General features: G+C 61.0%; 2 protein-coding genes across 11 annotated transcripts; one reads left to right on the plus strand and one right to left on the minus strand.

Annotated features, from left to right (window-relative positions):
• Nucleotides 1–62: 62 nt before the first annotated feature.
• KCNK7 (potassium two pore domain channel subfamily K member 7) lies at nucleotides 63–4,036 on the plus strand. Its single transcript, XM_055415547.2, has 3 exons — nucleotides 63–1,768; nucleotides 3,210–3,608; nucleotides 3,831–4,036. The coding sequence occupies exons 1-3, from the start codon at nucleotides 1,450–1,452 to the stop codon at nucleotides 4,034–4,036; spliced, it is 924 nt and encodes a 307-aa protein (XP_055271522.1). The 5' UTR covers nucleotides 63–1,449.
• A 390-nt stretch (nucleotides 4,037–4,426) lies between these two features.
• EHBP1L1 (EH domain binding protein 1 like 1) lies at nucleotides 4,427–20,046 on the minus strand. 10 transcript variants are annotated; one of them, XM_055415536.2, is made up of 21 exons: nucleotides 19,698–20,046; nucleotides 17,654–17,737; nucleotides 17,285–17,342; nucleotides 17,001–17,096; nucleotides 16,594–16,647; nucleotides 16,337–16,515; nucleotides 16,117–16,259; nucleotides 15,683–15,718; nucleotides 15,524–15,592; nucleotides 15,264–15,426; nucleotides 12,930–15,096; nucleotides 12,307–12,464; nucleotides 12,163–12,211; nucleotides 11,114–11,755; nucleotides 7,225–7,294; nucleotides 7,049–7,104; nucleotides 6,828–6,951; nucleotides 6,440–6,539; nucleotides 5,300–5,373; nucleotides 5,103–5,217; nucleotides 4,427–4,963 (listed from the first exon to the last, which is right to left on the minus strand). In XM_055415536.2, the coding sequence occupies exons 2-21, from the start codon at nucleotides 17,671–17,673 to the stop codon at nucleotides 4,864–4,866; spliced, it is 4,473 nt and encodes a 1,490-aa protein (XP_055271511.2). In that variant the 5' UTR covers nucleotides 17,674–17,737; nucleotides 19,698–20,046; the 3' UTR covers nucleotides 4,427–4,863. The 10 variants fall into 10 exon arrangements, with proteins under 10 accessions (XP_055271511.2, XP_055271510.2, XP_055271512.2 ...); XM_055415535.2 differs by having other exon boundaries at nucleotides 17,654–17,740; XM_055415537.2 differs by lacking the exon at nucleotides 17,654–17,737 and having other exon boundaries at nucleotides 12,930–13,112; nucleotides 14,355–15,096; nucleotides 19,698–20,038.
• Between the last annotated feature and the right edge of the window lie 76 nt (nucleotides 20,047–20,122).

The following is a 20,122-nucleotide window of genomic DNA, read 5'->3' on the forward strand; positions in this document are numbered from 1 at the left end:
CTAGCAGAATGGCAGGTGGCCTGGGCCGAGGTTGGGGTGCTCTGGACCGCCTCTCTCCTGGGATCAAGTTCAGTTGTCATCAGGTGTTACAAGGCCCTTCTCAGCCTCCCTGGCACCCATACACTTGGGCCTTACTCACCTGTTCCCGCCCTTGCTGGGCCTTTCCCACCATTTCAAGCAACTGTTTGCCCTGATTGTTCCTGTTGCGGGGTGGTCCCCACTTACCCTCAGGGCCCAGCAATGACACCACCTCCCCCGGGGCTCCTTCCTGGCCATGCTGCGCCCACTCCGGGCAGCTTGCTGAACTTGGGAGTCCACAGTCCTCTGGGCAGCATCTTGGGGGTTTGTCCAGGGTTTGTTTTTATTCTGAGGCCTGGACACAAGAGGGGTCATCCTCCGTAACACCTGGCTTCACTCACGCTTCTCTTAAGAAGCCATAGGGGTTCTGCAGACCACCCCTTCCACACCACACCCCAGGACCACCCCTCCCATGCCACGCCCGAGGGCAGGGCCCCCCCCCCCGGCTCATCCCCCAATGGTTTGTGGGAGTCGTAGTCCAGGCCTCCTCTGCCTCTCCCCTTTGCACTCCTTGGCAGCCAGATCTACTGTGTTCCGCAGGGCGGGGACTCGGGAGAGCACAAAAGTTTCTCAGGAAGGATTGGGAATGGTGGGAGCCTCACCTCTCCAGGCTGCCCAGCATCCTCCACACCCGACATTCCTGCCCCACCCCAAGTCCCACCATCCCTCTTCCCATTCTTCTGCCCAGGCCACCACCTTCTCATCTGGAGTACTGCCATAGCCATGTCCATAGGTCCCCATTTTTCTCACCACCCAGCCTCCTTCCCACCTGGCCTGGCCTCTTCTCTTCCCAGCTGAACTGTCACTCCCCGGAGGGAGCTTTTCAGGCGAAGTTCCCCTCCCCCAGAAGGCTCTCCCATCATCCAGGGCGTTCCCTTCAGGGAGTTTATGACAATGTCATCGCCCTGCCTCCTTGCTAACAGGTCTCTCCTGGGAGCGCAGGGGGACTGTCTGTATCCTCTCCCCTAGTGTCCTCAGGGTCTGGGGATCTGCTGACCAGTGAATGGGGTCTGTGACTGGGTGAGCTTGTCCTCGCATGACCCACCACTGTGGGAGGGGGAGCTGGTCAATCACCTTGCCTTCCTCCCACCTGATCCTGACCACCCACCACTCAACCACCCAGCTTTGGGGACCTGGGTGGAAAACTTGTCCCCAGAAACGGAGGAGTGACCCAGCTCTCTCCCAAGCCTGAGCCGCCTCCTCACCTCGCTCTCCTGGCCCCACTCACCCCAGCTCCATCCCAGGCTTCCTTCCCTCTCCAGCCACCCAAGCAGCCCCTCCCCTCAGCCCCACCCTGCCCAGCCCCTCCCAGGTGCCTGTGGTGGAGAGTCGGCTCACAGGGCACTTCTGACGGGACTCTGGTGGCATACCATGGGGGCTCTAAGGCCCTGGGCCCGATACGGGCTCCTGGCGGTGGCCCACCTGCTGGCCCTGGGCCTTGGGGCCACAGTGCTCCAAGCCCTGGAGGGGCCTCCAGCCCTTCGGCTCCAGGCCAACCTCAGGGCCGAGCTGACCACCTTCCAGACAGAGTTCGGGGCCTGCCTGCCACCTGGGGCGCTGGAAGAGCTGCTGGGCACCGCCCTGGTAGCCCAGGCCCATGGGGTTTCCACCCTGGGCAATGGCTCCGAGGCCAGGAACTGGGATCTGCCCTCAGCCCTGCTCTTCACCGCCAGCCTCCTCACCACCACGGGTAAGGCGGCCCGGCAGGAAGGAGCTCTCAAGGTCGTCCCTACCTGGGGTCCCTGAGGGTGCAGCCCTCCCCCAGCCCCAAACTGCTAGACAGAACCCAGGCCTCATTAGGCCTGTCATCAGGGCTGTGGCTTTCCCCACCAACACACCCCAACTGGTGCCTCAACTTCAGGTGCCAGGGGGCGTGGCCTCCTTGGCCCCACCCCCAGGGTGAGACCCAGGGGAGTTGCCCGACCCCACCGGCCTGAGGCTAGACTGGGATGGATTCTTGGATGGAGGGAAATGGAGTGAACCCAGGAACCACCAACCCAGGAGGAGTGTGGGGGTAGGATGTTAGCTAATGAGACATTAGCCCAGGCAAGAGGGCACAGAGACAGACACGAAAAAATTCCTGGCAGAGGAAACAAGCATGAAGGCCCGGAGCCCTGAAGTGGGGGCGGGGTGGGAGTGAGGTGTTCACCCGTAAAGTGCGTGCAGCCCGTGTATTTATCTCGGCTGCGCCGGGTCTTAGTTGCAACACCCAGGAGGGTCTTGGATCTTCACTCTGGTGTCTTTAGTGGTGGCACATTGGGTCTAGTTCCCTGAGCAGGGATTGAACCCGGCGCCCTGCATTGGGCGCACGGAGTCTTAGTCATCAGACCCCCACTGAAGTCCCGAATATTTTTTGAAGTCCATTTTCCACCTTCTTTTGGAGAAACTTGTAAACCTACTTGCACTGAGCCGGAAGCCCCTGTTGGAGAACAGGGCCCGCCCTTGGGACAGCGTGAGTGCTCTCCAGTCCACCCCTGTCCCCGCCACTCCCTTTTGGCTCACTTCTGACTCCTCGAGGCATCTGTGTTTTACAGCCCTGGACCAGCTGATCCTGTTCCCCCAGCAGGCCCTGATCTTTCACCTCCCCTGCCTTTGCACATGCCTTTCCACCCTTGAAAAACACGCTCCTCTTTTGCAACCCTCCATGTCTGGTGTCTTGACTGATTTTCCTGCCGGCCTCCCATCTGCACCTGAGCAGACTCAGGTTCCAACACAGGGCCTGGCACCCAGGGTAACTTGATATGCCTTTGGGAAATGAATGAAAGACTAGGTAACATTTCACCCGGTGAACTGGGAAGTGTGGATCTAAAACAGACAGGAATCTCTCAGGAGGTCAGGCTGCCTCGGGGTAGGCCAGCAGCTCTCAGAATTACCCCAGCTACAGGAGGCCTGAGGGGGACTCTTCTCTTTTCATCCTTCCATGTTCCAGAACGTAAAAGAGTGACCCAGAGAGGTTCAGGGACTTGACCAAGACCCCCAGTGAACGAGGGGAAGAGCCCACAGAGAACGGGGCCTGAATAGTTCCAGCCTTGTGGCCACCAGAGGGCGGCCTTCTGCAGAAGCGAGGCTCGGGAAGTGAGCGCCAGCAACCCCACCGGGGTCCTCATTACCCATGGCTCTCTCCTCTCCAGGTTACGGCCACATGGCCCCGCTATCAGCTGGTGGAAAGGCCTTCTGTGTGGCCTACGCGGCCCTGGGGCTGCCGGCCTCCTTAGCCCTTGTGGCTGCCCTGCGCCACTGCCTGGTGCCTCTGCTCAGCCGCCCCGGGGCCTGGGTAGCCACCCGCTGGCAGCTGACACCGCCCAGGGCTGCGCTGCTGCAGGCAGCTGCACTGGGCCTGCTAGTGGTTGGTGTCTTCGTGCTGCTGCCAGCACTGGTGCTGTGGGGTGTGCAGGGCGACTGCAGCCTGCTGGAGGCCATCTACTTCTGCTTCAGCTCCCTCAGCACCATCGGCCTGGGGGACCTGCTGCCTGGCCACGGCAGGGGCCTGCATCCAGTACTTTACCACCTCTGCCAGTTTGCGCTTCTGGGTGAGTCCAGCTGCTAAGGAGGATGGAGTGGGGGGAGGGGAGGAGGGAAGAGGAGCCTGGACTACAACTCCCATAAGCCCCTGGGGGAGGCTGAGCCTCACAGGTTGGAAGGCCCCTGTCCCAGGGCATGGTGCAGAGCCTTAGTTGGCAGTGGGAAGAGACTTGTGTGGGTGGGAGGTGGGTGGGAGCATAAGATCTGCTCTAGTAACCTGCCCTCCCCAGGTTACTTGCTTCTGGGGCTCCTGGCCATGCTGCTGACCGTGGAGACCTTCTCGGAGCTGCCCCAGGTCCGTGCTATGGTGAAGTTCTTCGGGTCCAGCGGCCCTGTGAACGCTGAGGACGAAGGTGCCATCCTAGGCCAGGACGAACTGGCTCTGAGCACCATGCCACCCTCAGCAGCGGCCCCAGCACAGGCCCCAACTTGCTGACAGGTGTCGGTCATGGAGCTGCGCTTCCGTTTAGGTGGAGAAGTCTGAGGAGGGAGCCCTAGGGAGTGGCTGGGGAAGGCTCCGGAGGAGGGAAGGGAAGGCGTGGATGTGAGAACCTCGGGAAATAATGTGTTAATAAAAAAAAACAGGCAACACAGCCGGCTGTTCCCTCTTCTTTCGAAACGGGACTTCCCTACTGCCATCAACAACCCAAACTCCCTCATCCTTTAAAGGCAGAGGTCAGGCCTCTGGTCCAGCCTCGGCTGGCATCTGAAAACCTTCCCACTCCTGCACAGTCCCAGTGAGGACCGCAGACCGCCTTATCGGCCGAGGCCCCACCCCCTTCCGTCTATTGAAAGCCCGGGTCACCCTGAGAAAGCCCAGGCGCGCTGGCGTGGCCTTTTCCAACTTTATTGCTCGCCAGGAACAGGAAGGGGGGCGGGGTGTTGAGCGCGGCAGTTCACCAGCCGTCCCTCCCACCCCTTGGAGTTCGCCGGCCGGGTCCGGCCATCGGGTACGGGCTCTGGGCGGGCACGCCTGGGACCCTCAGTCCACCAAGAACACACACGCACACTCACTCACACGGTCTAATAAATACGGCCCGGACGGCGCGGGCGCCCAGCCAGACGCCCTTGTCCGTCGGGGCCCGAAAGGCTGCGCTTCCTTCCCCGGTAAAGGGTTACGGCGGCCCCTACTGGTCGCGCGCGGCACCGGGGAGGGTCCGGTCCTCCCGAGCGCAGGCCCAAAGCGGCGATCCGGCGCGGCGGCGAGAAAGGCTGCGGTCCGGGCGGACCGGGAGGAGCGAAGGCGGCCGGGCCCGCGCGGCCTCAGCTCAGCACGCAGCGTTCGCGCCGGCCCAGCTGCCGGCTCAGCTTGCGGCGCCGCTGCTCCAGGCCGCGCTCCAGGCGCTCATCCTCTTCCAGGGCGCTGGGAGGGAACGGGTTCCGGTCAGCCCCAGCGGCGTCGGGGCCCACACGCTGGCCGCCGCCCGGGGCCCAGACCGAGCACTCCTCCTTGACCCCCTCCAGCGCCTCCCCAGCTCCCGGCGCATCCCGACCCCACTCACGTCCGCTCCTTCTGGTCCAGGTTCCGGACCAGCTCGTCTCGCTGGTTCACCAGCGACACCAGCTCCTCCAGCAGGAGTTGCTCTCGGCGCTGCTGCGCAGCCGTTTTCAGCCAGTCTGCGGGCAGAGGAGGCTGAGGGTCAGGAGGCGCCAACCCCTGCCCCGTCCTGGTCCCCGGTCCCACGGCCCCATCTCCCACCTTCAATGGCCAGCATCGCCCGTAGCTCCCGGCTCAGCAGCTCAAATCTCCGCTCCAAGTCCTGCTCTTCGATGCTGGGGGTGGGGTGCCAGGTCAGGGAAAGGGGAATGGCCAGGAGTGTCCAGGGTTCCGACCACTCCCTGGCCCCTACCCCACCTCACCATCAGTTCCCACAGACGCCATAGGCAGGCAGAGCTATACCCCAGTCCCCGCTTGGAATTATCTCTTTCGTTTCCGGTTTTTTTTTAAGCGGCATATAGGATCTTAGTTCCCCCGACCAGGGATATGGAATCTGCACACCTTGCAGTGGAAGCAGGGAGTCTTAACCACTGGACGGCCAGGGAAGTACCTCTTCTGTTTCAACTGTTCCCCAACATATCATCTCCTCCCCCACCCCACCCCTTTTTAAAAAATTAAAAAACAGCCCAGGATTGTTGGGATGAATATTATTCATAAATGGCAAATATTAGACTAAAATTTATTCTGAAAAATGACCCAAGATGCAAAAAGGAGGCAAAACCACTTTCACCATGCAGGACTATAAAGGCAATGATGCCTGGGGAATTGCTTCTGACCCCACTCAGGAACCCAGCTCAGCTGCCTCTAGGCCTCAGTATTCCTTACTGTAAAGGAACGGGGTCAAACTGATCTGCTACAGTTTTCTTTGGGTCTCGATTTTTCTCATTCATAAAAATAGTACCAATTTAAGAAATATATACTTTACACAGGAAGTTATGAAAAAAATTAAGACGGCTGAGCAATTTCTCAAAAAAAAAGGAAGGAAAGAAACCACAACTTTGTAGAAAGAAAAAAGCAGTGAAGAGTTCCAATCAAGATAATTAAGTTTGCATTTGCTCTACCCAGGTAGCACTAGTGGTAAAAAAAATCCCTCCTGCCAATGCAGAAGACATAAGAAACATGGGTTTGCTCCCTGGATCAGGAAGAACCCCTGGAGCAGGACATGGCAACCCACTCCAGTATTCTTGCCTGGAGAATACCATGGACAGAGGAGCCTGGTGGGCTACAGTCCATGGGGTCAAAAAGAGTCAAACATGACTGAAGCAACTTAGCACGCACACACTGCTCTGCCAGCCCTGGGTGGGCAGAGGCAGGGCCTGAACGGTGAGGACCAGCACTCACAGCAGCTGCAGCTGGTCCTGCCTGCGGATGAGAGCGTTCTTCTTGTTGACCAGAGTGAACCACTCCTGGATCAGTACCTCCTCCTGCAGCCTGTCGGTACCTGAATCAGGCCAGGACAGTCACCAGGCCAGCCCCTGACCCCTATGTCAGGAGCAGGGAGGTGGCAGCAGGGGGTGGGGGCATGGTTTCCCTTGAGTATCCCAGAAACCAGAGCTGTGTGCCTCCAGCAAGCTGCTTCCGGGCTGCAGGCATCAGCATGCCCAGCTGTAAATGGGGATGGCGACCCCAGCCTCCATCCTCCCAACTCTTCCCAGGGTCAGAAAGAGCTGCAGAGTGGGCCAGATGCGGGGGCATGTGCTGGCGAGTGGACTCCAGACGCCCGTCCCACCTGACTCCATGAGGCTCCTTAGCTGCTTCTCCACCTCGGCTGCCCGCCCGTCTATCTGCCTCTGTTCCTGTTCCAAGGCCTGAAGCTCCGCACACACGTACTGACTCGTGTCCTGGAACCGTTGCTGGGGTGCAAAGGGGGGGCAAGGGACAGAGTGGGTTTGGCCCAGGCCCTGCCTAGGAAGCCCACCCATCAGCTCCTCCCACTTCAGCCCTCCTTACCAGCCCAGCATCCTCCCCTGGGCTTGGGGGCGGTTCTTCCGCTGGAGGAGTCCCACCTGCGGACAGAGACCAGGCTGAGGACCCCCCAACTGACAGCTGCCCCCAGAGGGGCCCCAGCTCAGGATCTGTGAGCTGGCTGAGTTGAGCTTAGTCACCACCCCTTCAAAGCTACTCACCGGAGGGCTGCTGTGGGGCTGAGGCTGCAGGAAGGCCAGGGGCAGTGCTGGGGTCAGGGCTCACGCCTTCCTGTAGAGGAAGAGGCCAGTAAGGGCTTGGAGGGACTCCCCTGACAGCAGGCCCAGGGGCCAGCCAGAGCCCTACTCACATGGGGAAGAGGGACCTCCCTGCCCCAGCAGCTTCTCAGTCCAGCATGCACAGAACCCCACCTCCACCCCTTCTGGAGAAGCGCCTCCTAGAGCGAAGGCCCTGTGGTTGGGCTAGTTCACTCCCGCTAGCCAAGCCTCGCAGTTCCCGTTCCTGGGGCCCCACAGGGCTCTTGTGAGTCGGAGGTGAAAGGCTGTGAGGGGCCCAGCTGAGGCCTCTCCTTCCCCTCTGGGCCCCTCCTCTGTGGAGCCGTCTCAGGCCACCTCAGACTCTGTCATCTAGCTCCAGCATCTCCGATCATGGCCAGGGCCCCACACAGGCCGAACGTGGCCATCATGAGCCAGCGCCTCCATCTCCTGGCCAAAAGGGGGCCCCCCTCCGCCTTTTCAATCCCCACACCTGAAGGATGTGTCACATGACCATCAGAACAGAACAGGCAGCTGGACTGACCGATGTTAGCCGGGAAGGGCAGCTGGCCCCTCAGGTGCCCTGCTCCAGCAACTTGCTGGCACTGTCAGCCCTGGGGGCCCCCAACTTTCAGCTCAGCTGATAGCCTGGCCCCCTCGAGGGCTCCTGCTCTGGCCACCTTTCCAAGTCACATGGCGAGGAGAAAGCGCTGAGCCACCCCACTGTCTACGCGACCCGGCACCTCTCCGAGATGCAGCCCTGGAAGTGCCCTGCTCAGGGGACATCCTCTCTGGTCCGGGCGGGTGGCAGCCTCTTTACCAGCCGCCCAGTCCCCGCCACACACCGTGCCTGCTGACTTTACTCTCAGGCCACAACTGAGGAGGGGGGTCTCCCTAAACCGTCACCCCAATAGTGTCAGTCCCCTCACACACCTTCTCAGTCCCCAGTCTCACTGCCAAGGCCTGTTGGCAGTTCCAACATTAACTCCTACTGCACCCCATCCGGACGCCACCCTCTGGCCCCAGGGGTGGACTTTCGCTTCCCCAAATCATTTCCTCAGCCTGGAGCAGCCTCTCTCTTGGGTGGCTGGATGTCAACTCACTCTTCATGACCCAGCTCAGCCCCACCTCCTTCAGAGGCTCCTTCAACCGCCCTCTTCCTCCCTCCCTGACTTTCAAGCCTCCTGAAGCCTCCTCAATTCCCACCACAGCCCCCAGGGCCTCTCCCATTACAGCTCCAACCCCACTCCCACCCCGCCATGGCTGCTGGCTACCCCCGTCTCCTTAGGCAGAGGTTGGGGTCCAGAGGCCACACTCGGGGAGCACTGCGTAACAGTAGAGGCAGGATGTGCATCAAGCATCTGTCTGTGTGTCGGGTGCGGTGGGGGCCTGACTCATTGTATCTTCCCATCATCACTGGGAGGGGGGGACCCTTACCTTCCCCATTTTACAGAGGAGGAAACTAAGGGTCAGAGATGACACTCTAACAGGGTCTGGCTTGGGCCCCACTGTCTAATCCAACAGTCTGTTTCCAAGCTTGGCCACCAATTTGCTGTCTGCCTCTGGGCCAGTCATACCCACTGGGCCTGTTCGTGTCCTTGTACGTGAAAGATATACAAGCCCCAGGGGGGTTGCAGGGCTCCAGACAGGCATGTGAGGAAAAAGCACAGTTCCCCTTTTTTTTTCTGACAACACCCTGCAGTGGTCCCTCAAAACCATTTTGCAAAAAAACTTTCATGTCTTTGCTTCTCATCCTCAGGAAAAGAGCCCAGAGAGGTGGCTTGTTCAAGGTCACAGTCAGTGCAGACTGCTGGGCCCAGTAGAGGGCGCCATTGTAGAGTTCCGTCTCAATGGAACTGGGGGTTCACACGCAGGACCAACTCCCTTTACACTTCACATCCCTGAGCCTGGACATTCCTACTTGCAAAATGGGGTGACGGTTGCTCCCCCAGCAGGAGCACTGCAGGAGTCAGTTGGTGAGGAGTTGATGAGGGGTGTGGAGGCGGGGCAGGCCAGGCAGGAATCAAGTGCTCAACCAACAGGGCAGGCAGAGGCAGGAAAGTGGAGAAACCCCAACCTCAGCAGCAACTGAGCTTACTCACAGCTGCTCTGATGGGAATTCCAATACTTCCTCACATCTGACCCAAATTCCCCTTTCTACAGTCTCCGTTGTGGCCCCCTCCTCCAGGAAGCCCTTGCAGAGCCACACCAGAGGCACTCGGGCCTCCTGGCTTCAGCCTCGCCGCAGCTTGAAGCTGCCTGAGTTCATCCTATCCCGGGCAGGCCCTACCTCCTCTACAGCATGCATGGGGTGGGCGATGGGAGTGGCCAAGAAGGAAGCGGGCCCCTGCAGCCCCGTGGGTCAAATATCTCCTAAGGGACAAGGGCTGGAGGGGGACCTGGCTGGGAAGGACCAGACACTGGGACTTGGGCCCAGAAAAATCGAGCTGTCCTTTTTTCTTTTTCCATTGCTCATGGATGTGTATTTTAATAAGAATAATTGTGTCCAAATAAAACAGGAGTTTTTCATCTCTCAAGTACAATGTAACAGAGCCTTCCCTTTTAAGATATAAAGAGCCACTGACACACACTGACACACATTTGGCCTGTGGCCAAAGCCCAGGATGGCTGTCCAGCACAGCTCCTCTGGGTGTCTCTGATGCTCTCCCTGTTTCTCATTCATAGGGTCAATGCTGCACCTCTGACCCACACTCAGGGCTCCTGCTCTCCAGGCCAGCCTCATCACTGCCCGCGGGAGGTGACCGACAGTTCCCTAAGTAAGACCCAAGCTTTCCTGTGACCACACGTTTACTTGTGAGGTCCCACCTCTTGAGAACCACCCCTTGGATTCTTCACCTGGGAAAAGCTGCCCATTTTATTAGCCTGGCTCAAGTGGCTGCTTCTTCCAAAAAGCCTTTCCCAGTTTGTTCCCTGTTTTCCTTAGAACTCAGGGGTCATCCCTGGGCAGCTGAAGGCTTAAAGCAGCCTGACAGAGCTGCCCTTGCTGTCCAGGACGGTGCTGCTGGAGAGTCCAAGGCCTGAACTTTGGCAGCTGTGAGTCCTTGAGCAAACCCCTGACCCCTCTGGAACAGTCTCCCTTTTAGTGTAGTGACCACAAGACTCCCTGGTAGCTCAGTTGGTAAAGAATCCTCCTGCAAGGCAGGAGACCCAGGTTCCATCCCCAAGTTGAGAAGATCCCCTGGAGAACAGAATGGCAACCCACTCCAGTAATCTTGCCTGGGAAATCTCATGGACAGAGGAGTCTGGCAGGCTACAGTCCATGGGGAAACAGAGTCAGACACACTGAGCGACTAAACCACCACTGCAAGACACCCTGGGAGGCTGACCTGAGACCTGCAAGGAATGGGGGAAAGTGGGCACCCACCAGGGTCTCCCATCTCCAACTTTCCCTCATCAGAGTAGAGAGGACTGGTCTCCAGCGTCTGGAGTTAAAGATCCAAGTCGGAGAGTCTTGGAGCAGGGAGGCCCTGGAGAGCTCCCCTGAGTACAGAAACCCTGTTCCCAGCTTACAGGGAGGTGGTGGGCATCTCCAGCCAAAGAAATGCCCCAGCCCACTTGACAGTTGATGAAGAGCCTGAGCCGAGTGCTGACTCCCGGAGGCTTCTGGGAACTTCCTACTGCAGCCTGACTCCACTGAGGGCCATCCCAAGGCTGGCAGCAAAAGTCAGCGGCTCCGCGGGCCTTGGGCATGGGCGTCCCTGCTGAGGAGCTCGCAGGGGACTCCTCCGTGGCATCGGTGCCTCGGCGTCCAGCAGAGGCCGGTCGCCCCTCACCCCCTCGCTCTCCTGACCCCGCGCCGCTGGAGGGCACTCACCGCCGCCGCTCCCGCCGCTTCCGAGTCGGGCTCGTCCCCCGAGAAGGAGCTGCTGTTCCGGAGCCGCGAGCGCCTCTTCTTCAGCAGGTCGGCGTCGCGCACGTGCGAAAAGGAGCCGTGCGCGCGGGGCGGGGGCACCGGGCCGGCCTCCGCGTTGATCGACGGCCGCCGCAGCTTCACGCCGCCGGCGGCGCCTGGCGCCCCCACCCCGTTCACCAGCCCCTCTGCCGGGGGCACGGACGCCCGGGCTCCGGGGCCGTCGGCCGGGGTCTCGGCGGAGCGCGCCTCCTGGGCCGCTACGGCCCCGCGGTCCTTGGAGGCCGCCTCGGGGGCCGCCCCGTCCACGCGGGTCGCGGCCTCCTGGGGCTGCTGGGGCGCCTCGGCCCGATGCTCGCGCAGCCGCTGCGCCAGGCCCCCGGTGTCCAGGTCGTCGGGCGGGCTCGGCTGGGCGCTGGCCACGCGGTACATGCCCGCGCCGCCGCCGCCCTCCAGCTGCACCAGCTGCAGCTCCTGCCCCGTGCAGAAGGCGCGGATCTGGCACAGATAGGTCATGACGATCAGCTTGTCGGGCACCGACAGCAGCACCATGTCCGCCGGCTCCAGCAGCCGCGACACGCCCAGGGCCGCGAAGCCATCGAAGGCCTAGGGAGCATGCGGGAGGGTTACCCAGCGACGCGGCCGCCCCGCCCCGCCGCGGGGGTCTCCGCGACTGGCACGCCGGGTTAGCCCGCAGCGCCCTCGCCCTCCTATTGGGAGAAATCTAACAACAGGATCCGCCCCCGCGTTACCAAGCAACAGCACACCAAAAGGGTGGTTTCAGGGAAAACCAGCTGGTGGAAATATGCTTTAAAAAAAAAAATAACTAAACTCAGGAAAACGAACAGCTTAAAGACCAAAAGGGTAATAAGTGGCAGAACTTCCAAAAGCCAGTGCTGGGGCCCTGAAGCCCAGAGATTACTCTCCTACACACAGAGGAGGATCCCAGATCTCAGCTTGGGCCTGGCCCGGGACCCTCCTTCCCTCCAAGCACCAGCCCCGCCCCTTCTCACCTGCTTGTTGTTCTGTTTGATGTTCAGGGGGTCAAGGGAGGCAAAGTCTCTGCAGGGAGAGACGCTGATCAGAGGCTGGATTCCCGCCACCCTCCCCTCCTCCGCAGGCTTCCCCATTCACTGCCACCCGCTCCAGACGCTCACATCTTGTCTGGGTAGAATCGGTGCAGGATGGCACAGAAAGCCAAACCGTTGCGCCAGGACGTGGTGAAGTTGGTGATGCGTACACCACGGTAGCCGGCAGTGACTTCCTGGCACCACTCCAGCAAGGACTGGCTGAAGCTGACCTGGGCAGGTGGTGCCTGGAGACACAGGGATGGGTTCAGGGAATGTGGACATGGGATCTGCGCCCTCTGCCCCTTGGGCACAAAACAGCTCCAGCTCTGGGTCTGCAGGAGTCACCGCACACCACTGGCCAAGGCCTTAGCATCAGGCAAAGGGGTTTCCAGCTCCAGGGTTATCTATCAAGGTCACCTAAAAGGTCAGTGGCCCCCAGGCAAGAACAGAAGTCACCAGCAGCCACACCTCGAGGTCAGCCCAGAAAATTAGCTTTGGAAGGGGTGGGGGTCCTATTCCATGCAGCCCAGGGAAGACAGGGTGGGGGAGCCAGGGCATCCTGAGAGGGGAGCGGGCGAGGGGCTCTTGGAAGCTGAGCCCCTGTCCCACCCCACCCCAGTCAGCCAGGTGGGTCCATGCAGAGCCGCCGTTCGCTCAGCCCAGGTTAGTGGGAAGCAGCAGACTGGGCCCTCGGCGGCCCCCATCCCTACCTGGCTGCCCGGCAGCCTCCTGTCCTCTTCAGGCTCCTCTGGGGAAGAGGCCCCGGAGGGCCTGGACACCCCAGCCCCTGCCCCACTGGCCACCTGCACCTCCATCAGGCTGGCCTCTGGGAGGTTTCCCTCAGCTTCTTTTCCCTTCTCGGCTCCTGAGACCCCAGCCTCTGCTTCCTGGGCCTCAAAAATACCAGATGGGTTCTCTGAAGCCCCTGAAACTTCCATCTCTCCTTCCTTGGCCCCCCAAACCCCAGACTTGACTTCTGAAACCCCCCAAATCCCAGTCTCTGCCTCCTGGCCCCTTGAAACTGTAGTTTCTGCCTCTGCTCCCTGGGATTCTAAAACTTCATGCTTTACAACTGGGACCCCTAAAGCCTCATATCTGAGGGTCTCCCCAAGTTCAGTCTCTGCCTCCTGGACCCTGGAAGTCCAAGCCTTTCCCTTCTCAACCTCTAAAACTGTAGTTTCTGTCTGTTGATTCCCTAGTCTCTCAATCTCTGCCATTCCAGCTTCTGACCCCAAGGACCCTGACTCTCCCACCTCTGTCTCCTGGGTCCTCAGGGTCTCAGTCTCCTTCTCTGGGGCCCCTGAGCCCCCTACCTCTGTCTCCTGGGTCCTCAGGGTCTCAGTCTCCTTCTCTGGGACCCCTGAACCCCCTACCTCTGTTTCCTGGGTCCTCACGGTCTCAGTCTCCATCTCTGGGGTCCCTGAGCCCCCCACCTCTATCTCCTGGGTCCCCAATGTCTCAGTCTCCTTCTCTGGGGCCCCATAACCCCCAGCTTCGATCTCCAGTATCTCAGCTTCTGCTACCTCAGTCTCTGTCCCTGGGACCACTGAACCCCCCACCTCTGTCTCCTGGCTCCCTGTTATCTTGGATTTTATCTCTGAGACGCCTGAACACCCCACTTCTGTGTCCTGGGCCCCAAGTACTTCAGACTCTGCCATCTCAGCTTCTCTTCTCAGTATCCCTGAGCACCCAGGTATCTCCCGGGTCCCTAATATCTCAGCTTCCAACATCCCAGGCTTTGTCCCCAGAACTCCTGAACCCCCAGCCTCTGTTTCCTGGGTCCCCAGTGACTGACACTCTGCCATCCCAGCCTCTGTCCTTGAGGCCCCTGAAATGCTTACCCCTTTTTTCTGGATCCCTAGATCCTCAGACCCTGCCATCTCAGCAGCCTCTGACTCCAGGACCCCTGATCTCACTGCCTCTGTCTCCTGGGTCCCCAATGTCTTCACTTCTGCTGCCTCAGACACTATCTCTGGGGAGCCTGAGATCTCCTGGGTCCCCAATAACTCTGACTCTGCCACCCCAGGCTCTGTTCCCAGGACCCTCGAATCCCCAGTTTCTACCTCCCAGACCCTCAGATCCCTGGACATCACCCCTTGTTCAGCTGCTGGTGGGGCCCCCTGGTATCGGCTCACCTGGGGCCCAGCGCTTGGTGCTCCAGCAGAGGGCCCCTGCTCCAGGCCTGTCCCCCCAACACCAGGGGCTCCGCCCCTCACCTCTGCACACTCTCTCTCCTGGCCTGCAGCAGCCCTGGCCACCTTGAGGTCACCAAGATGCCTGGAATGCCCCGCAGGCTCTGCTGACGTTGGGCTCAGGACGGTGGGAGCTTCATCCCTAGTCTTGACCCCTGTCTTCTCCTGAGAACCCCTTGGAGGAGCCTCAGGAGTCCCCTTGAATCTTGCCTCAGATGTCACCTCTGTGGCCTCTGGTCCCTTAGTGTCCACAGGCTTCACCTTTGACCTCTGCTCCACATCCACGTGACCGATCTCTAAACTCTCTTCATCCTCCCCAGCTCTAACCACCGACCTCTGACTGTTCACCTCTCTGACTCCTGACCCAGGCTCAGCGTCCACCTCACTAGCCTCTGCCCTGTCTCCAGCACCCCCCTCCTCCTTGAGTTTCTGCCCTTCCAAAGAGTTGCTGGAGTCTCTGTTCTCAATGCCTGGGCCCAGCCCAGCTCCCTGGGCCTCTGTCCCTTCCTGAGGGCTTGCCCGAGCCTGGGTCTCCACAGCAGAATCCACTTCTGCTGGGGGAGCCCCGGAGCCTTTGGGGGCCTCATCCTCTCCTTGGTGGACTGGGGGCCAGGGGGCATCAGAGCCTTTCCGGAGCCGAGGGGCCGGAGTGGGGGCCACGTCCTGGCCTGGCTGTCTTGAGGACCTGAGGAGAGAGCAGAGAAGGATGCACTGCAGGAGCTCATCTGTGCCCCCCTGCAGCCCCCCTCCCCTGCCAGACTCCTGGGAACCTGGAAAGGCAGGTTGGTGCGGGGTGTACAACTTCTGAAGAGCAGACAGGGGAGAGGGGCTGGAGCTGATTCCAAAGCTCACCTTGTCTCCGGTGTGGTTCCGGGGGGCCTTGGGGCCTTGAGCCCCACCTGGCCCCCTACTACAGTAGCTGGTTCTGAGCCCTGGCCCCGGGAGGCCCTGGCTGGGGGCGCAGGGGCACTCACAGGGGCTGGGCTGGTATCCTCAGCACTAGAAGGGCTGGTAGCTGCAGGGAGGAGGAAGGGAGAGGATGCTGAGGCCTGGGACCTGGAAGTCCCAGTCCCCCCACCCCAGGCCCACCCCAGCCCCAGCCTGGGCCTCACCTGCCTGCGGGGGCCGCAATCGGCCCTCTTCCTCCTCCTCACAAAGTGTCTTCAGCTCCCGAGGGGTCTCTGGGGGTGGGGTGTTGGGGGCATGGTCAGCGCCAGGAAGGACCGTGCAGATCTGACCCCCCCTTTCCCCAACTAGAATGCTGGGCCTACCTGGGAAATGCCCCAGCCTCAGGGCACCGCCCCGGCCTAGGAGAAGAGACAGGCCCACAAATGAAGAGAAAAAGAAAAAGAGATGGACAGACAGAAAAATAAAAAAGCCTTAACAAGCAAAAGAGAGGGACGAGGTTGTGTGGTGAGGGGTGGCGAGCCCAGACCACAGCCCCTCTCTGTGCTTTTGACCCAGCTGTCTCCGCAGGTTTGTGACCAGGTGCGTACTCAGGCAAGGAGAGGGCTGGGGGCACCAGGGGGCACTGGGAACCCATCTTGCAAGACACTCAGGGCTGCTGGGCAGGCTGGGAGCCCTGGCAGCAGTGAGCTCCCTCCACTGGCCCTGCCCCAAAACAGGATTTTTGGCCTGGGTGATCCACCCCACCCCCTCCCCGCCTTGAGGTCTTGGCGATCTCAACCTCCAGCTGGGAGCCCACCTGGCTGGGGGACACGTGCCCGCACCTCCGGGGCCCCTGGACCATTAGCCTCCTCCTCGTCGCTCTCGGCAAAGTCCTCCAAGTTGCCCACATCGCTAGGCTTTATGCTCATGAGGCTCGCAAGGCTCTGCATGTCATCATCCCTGCGGATTGGGGACCAGGGGTGAGGGGTGGCATCAGAGGCTGTGGACTAGGACGGGCAGGGTGGGCAGGCACTCACGTGGCGCGGCCCTCCCGCAGCAGCACCCCGGACAGAGTGAGGCTTAGCTCGGCCTGTACCACCTTCACCGACTTGGGCTTCAGCCGCAACCGCAGCGGGACCTGGGTAGGCACGGGCCCCGCGTGGCGGGCCAGGTCCACCTCGGCCGTGGCCAGCACCTTCCGCTGCCCCTTGGACTCCTGAGGGCAGGGGAAGGAGCATCAGTGCTGCCCTGGAGTCCCTGAGACCCCAGGCTCCCGCCCACCCCAGCCACTCACATTCTCAATGATGAATGTCCACTCTTTGGCCTCATACTGATCCACATGGGGGTCCTGGAGAAGAGGGGCACCACTGAGTACAGGGGCTGCTGGGTTGGGGGCAGGGCAGGGAGGAGAGCCTGCGCTAGTTCAGGAGATGTTTGTTTGGGGCTTTCAGACAGGCTGGTCCTTCCTGAGAGGTATGTTCCCCAGTTCCTCCTGATCCCAACTCTCCCTCATGTGGTGGGTAAATGCCACCTCCTCCAAGGAGACTTCCTGGGCCACTCAGGCTAAGTAGGCCCCCTGCCAAGATTCTTGGTCTCACCCCTCTGTTCTTTTCTATTTGGATGGATAACCTACCTCCCGTGGCCCCTGGGGTTGCAATTGCCCGCTCATTGCCCCTTTGTGCAGGAGGACTAGAGACTCACTCGGTACAGGGTCACAGAGATGTCCACATTCTCAGGTACCATCCACACCACGGTGCCCCGGTATGGGTTCTGGATGCCCGGCTGCCAGCTGTGGGCCTACAAGGCGCTGTCTTGAGTCCTCCCTCCATCCTAACGCTCCCCTTCACCCCTGTCCTCATCTCCAACCTTACCCCATCTTTTTCTCTCTCCAGTGGATTCTGATCTGAATCCAACTCCAGTCCCCCAACAGCCCTCCCCCACTCGCCCCACCCCCAATCTGGACCCCCAGTTGACATCCTCCCCACCTTGGAGCAGATGCGTCGGTTCCGCCGGGTCCACACTACCACCAGCTTATCCGGTTGCCTGGGAGGCGAGGGGCGGGGGAGAGGGGGCCACTCAGTCAGGCCCACACAGCCTCTCCATCTCTTCCACAGTATTCCTTCTGCCCACATCCCCCTCCCCCAGGACAGGGGCTGGACAGCCCCCTTATCTGGGGCCACAAGGAGCAGGGTGGGGCTGCCAGGGTGAGGCCTGGGCCAGAGGGCAAAGGCCTGTGGGTTGACAGGGATTACGAAGAAAGTCATACAGAGAGACAGGCACACACAGGGACAAAGACAGCAACCCAACAAGGACCTGCAAGACACACAGACTCTGAGACAGTGAAAGAGACAAACCTGGAGTAAAATGAGTCCATTCAATCACAAATATTTGTAGAGTGCACACTACAACCCCAGCCCACGCCAAGGAGAGGCTAGAACCTGCTGGAGCAGGAAATGGGTCGTGTGAGGGTCTGGAGAAGGTACGCTCCAGGCAGAGGGGATGGCAAGTGCCAGGGTCCGAGGAGGGGGGCAGGTGTAGGGTCGGGTAGGGGGGCAGAGGCTGGGAAACAGAGAGGCATAGGGTCAGCTTATCATTCGATACCCTCCCAGGACCTTCCATGCCCAGCCCTTCCCTTTGCAGGGACCCCCCCATTCCCACAAGGGACATCAGGGAGGACGTCTAGAAGGTGACATATAAGCTGAACAGCATAAGCTAGGGCAGAGGCAAAGAGATGCGGGGAGACAGAGGCAGAGCCAGAGGAGAGAGTCTCCAGGCACGCAGCTGGGCCTGGGAGGAAGGGGCCGAGTGCTGCCAAGAGCGGGGGGAGGGCTCCAGGGTCATCAGGCAGAGGGAGCAACACAAGAGCCCTCCGTGCTTGCACCCAATCCCATGCCAGGACGCTCAGGTTCACCCAGCTCACAGCTCCTCTGGAGGGTGAGCCAGGATAACTGGTTCTCCTGTTATCTTCTGGAGGGATGCCGAGACCAGAGAGGTTAGGGGCTGGGCAAGGGCACACACCTGAACCTAATGCCCCTCCTGGACCCTACACTAAAGGCAATGGCCAAGGGCAGCCATGGGGCCTTCCCAGAAAGGGGAAGCCGACTGTGGAAGCCTGGGGAGGGCGGGGCCTGGCCAGGCAGCCTGACTCAGGCGGGGCACGCCCTCCTGGGGAGCTGTGACCTGGGCAGGGGCAGCTTCCTAGCCGGGGCTCCAGGCGAGAAAGTCCAGGAGGCCCTGCCCGCTCCTTGTGACTCAGACACGTTGACACTGCCCGCACCCTCACCCAGCTTTTTGAGACCATGCCCAGCATCCCCCTGGCTTCACCCAGGATGCTGGGGCAGAAGACAGAAGCCACAGGTCAGAGTTCAAGTCCCAGCCCAGTGCTGTGTTAACCCCAGCCAGCTCCTGGGCCTTCCTGGGCCTCGCTGAATGGTGTGAACCACCCTCTGGCTGGCCCTGTCAAGATCAGGGATATGACAGCTGCCCAAGGGACCCTAGGCCTCCTGCTCACTCCCCTCCCTTTGGACCCTCTGGTCCCTTCCTGTCCCTCCTCTTGGGAGCCTAAATTTAGCCCCGCCTGGCCCTGGCGGGTGAGGCCCCCACAGCTGTGCTCTAATCCAGCCAAGGGAAGCTGACACCAAGGAGCACGTATATTTAGGGTGTGACGCAGGGGCCCGGGCAGCTGCGGGTGGGGGCGTGTGAACCAGATGCCCCCAGGCCCTTTGGTAGTCCAGGTCAGGGTCCTGCATCCCCTGATACATCTCCCCCCACCCCACCACCTTGCCTTCTCCAGGCTCTCTCCTCTGGGACCCACAACTCCTAAACCCTCGGGCCCCTTTAAGTTGCTGCCTGCCTCCCTCCTCATCACTCCCAGCGCTCAGTTTCCCCTTTTAAGGATATTATGGAGATGAATCCAGCTGCCCAGGGCCCACTCCAGCTGAAGGGGCGGGTGGTTCCTCCAGTTTAACAAACAGGCAGGGGGAGGAGGGGGCACCATCCTTGTTCTGAGCTGGACTGAGGTCATGGAGTTGGTTGTCTCAGGCCCTCCACCCGCGGATCTGAAAACTTGCCCCCTTTTCTGATGCTCCACCTTGAACCACCCCTCTGGCCAGAAATAGGAGGCCTCCCTTTCCCCAGCTCTGAGCGCAGCTGAGAAAAGTGTGGGCCCACACAGATCCTCAGGCCTGGAACTCCTGACCTCCACTCCCCAAAGGCTGCCAACAGTCCCCCAACTCTGGTGATCCCCGAGTCGCCAGGGCCCTTCTCTGTGTCTGGGTCCCCAGGGCACTGGCTGGACTGGGCGGTCTCTTCGGCCACTGGACAGAGGTCAGGGTTCTCAGGCCCCCGGATGGGGTCCCAGCCAGTTTGGGGAGTCCCCCAGGCTTCCCTCCCACTCACCATTTCTTGGTGCACTCCACCACCAGCTCGTGGTAACAGGCCACAAACTGGAATTTGGCGGCCCGCTTGCCCACGCGCTGCAAGCGCTTCCACACCGAGGTCATGGCCCCGCCGCCTCCGCCGCCCGCTCCTCAGACCCGGGACTCCCGCTAGTCCGCGACCGCTGGCCCGGCCCAGGTCCCCATGGCCTCCGGGATCCTATCCGCGCCGCCCGCCCCGTCCGTGCGGAGGGGTCCGAGGCGCGGAATCGGGGGCCGCTCTTGCCGCCGCCGCCGCCCCGGGGGCCCGCCGGTGATCTGGCCGCCTCGGCGGGGTCGTCTGGGGCGCGTCGGGTCGCTGGAGCGCTGAGCGGCGAGCGCGCCGTTTCCTGGAGCCGCACCCCCGTCGGAAGGCGGGCGGGGCTCCGGCGGGAGGCGGGGGCCGGG

Source organism: Moschus berezovskii, chromosome 25 (genome assembly GCF_049115385.1).
Source record: "Moschus berezovskii isolate FMDL1 chromosome 25, NW_MosBer_1.0, whole genome shotgun sequence".
NCBI classification, from domain to species: domain Eukaryota; kingdom Metazoa; phylum Chordata; class Mammalia; order Artiodactyla; family Moschidae; genus Moschus; species Moschus berezovskii.

Bases quoted from the DNA above. Each gene is read 5' to 3' on its own strand.
- KCNK7 (XM_055415547.2), top strand. From the start codon at position 1,450: ATGGGGGCTCTAAGGCCCTGGGCCCGATACGGGCTCCTGGCGGTGGCC. The intron at 1,769-3,209 runs GTAAGGCGGCCC...TCTCCTCTCCAG, and splicing joins CAGCCTCCTCACCACCACGG to GTTACGGCCACATGGCCCCG. The intron at 3,609-3,830 runs GTGAGTCCAGCT...TGCCCTCCCCAG, and splicing joins CTGCCAGTTTGCGCTTCTGG to GTTACTTGCTTCTGGGGCTC.
- EHBP1L1 (XM_055415532.2), bottom strand. From the start codon at position 19,801: ATGACCTCGGTGTGGAAGCGCTTGCAGCGCGTGGGCAAGCGGGCCGCC. The intron at 11,756-12,162 runs GTGAGAAGGGGC...CATGCTCCCTAG, and splicing joins TCAAACAGAACAACAAGCAG to GCCTTCGATGGCTTCGCGGC. The intron at 6,952-7,048 runs GTAAGGAGGGCT...TTTGCACCCCAG, and splicing joins CAGGGGAGGATGCTGGGCTG to CAACGGTTCCAGGACACGAG.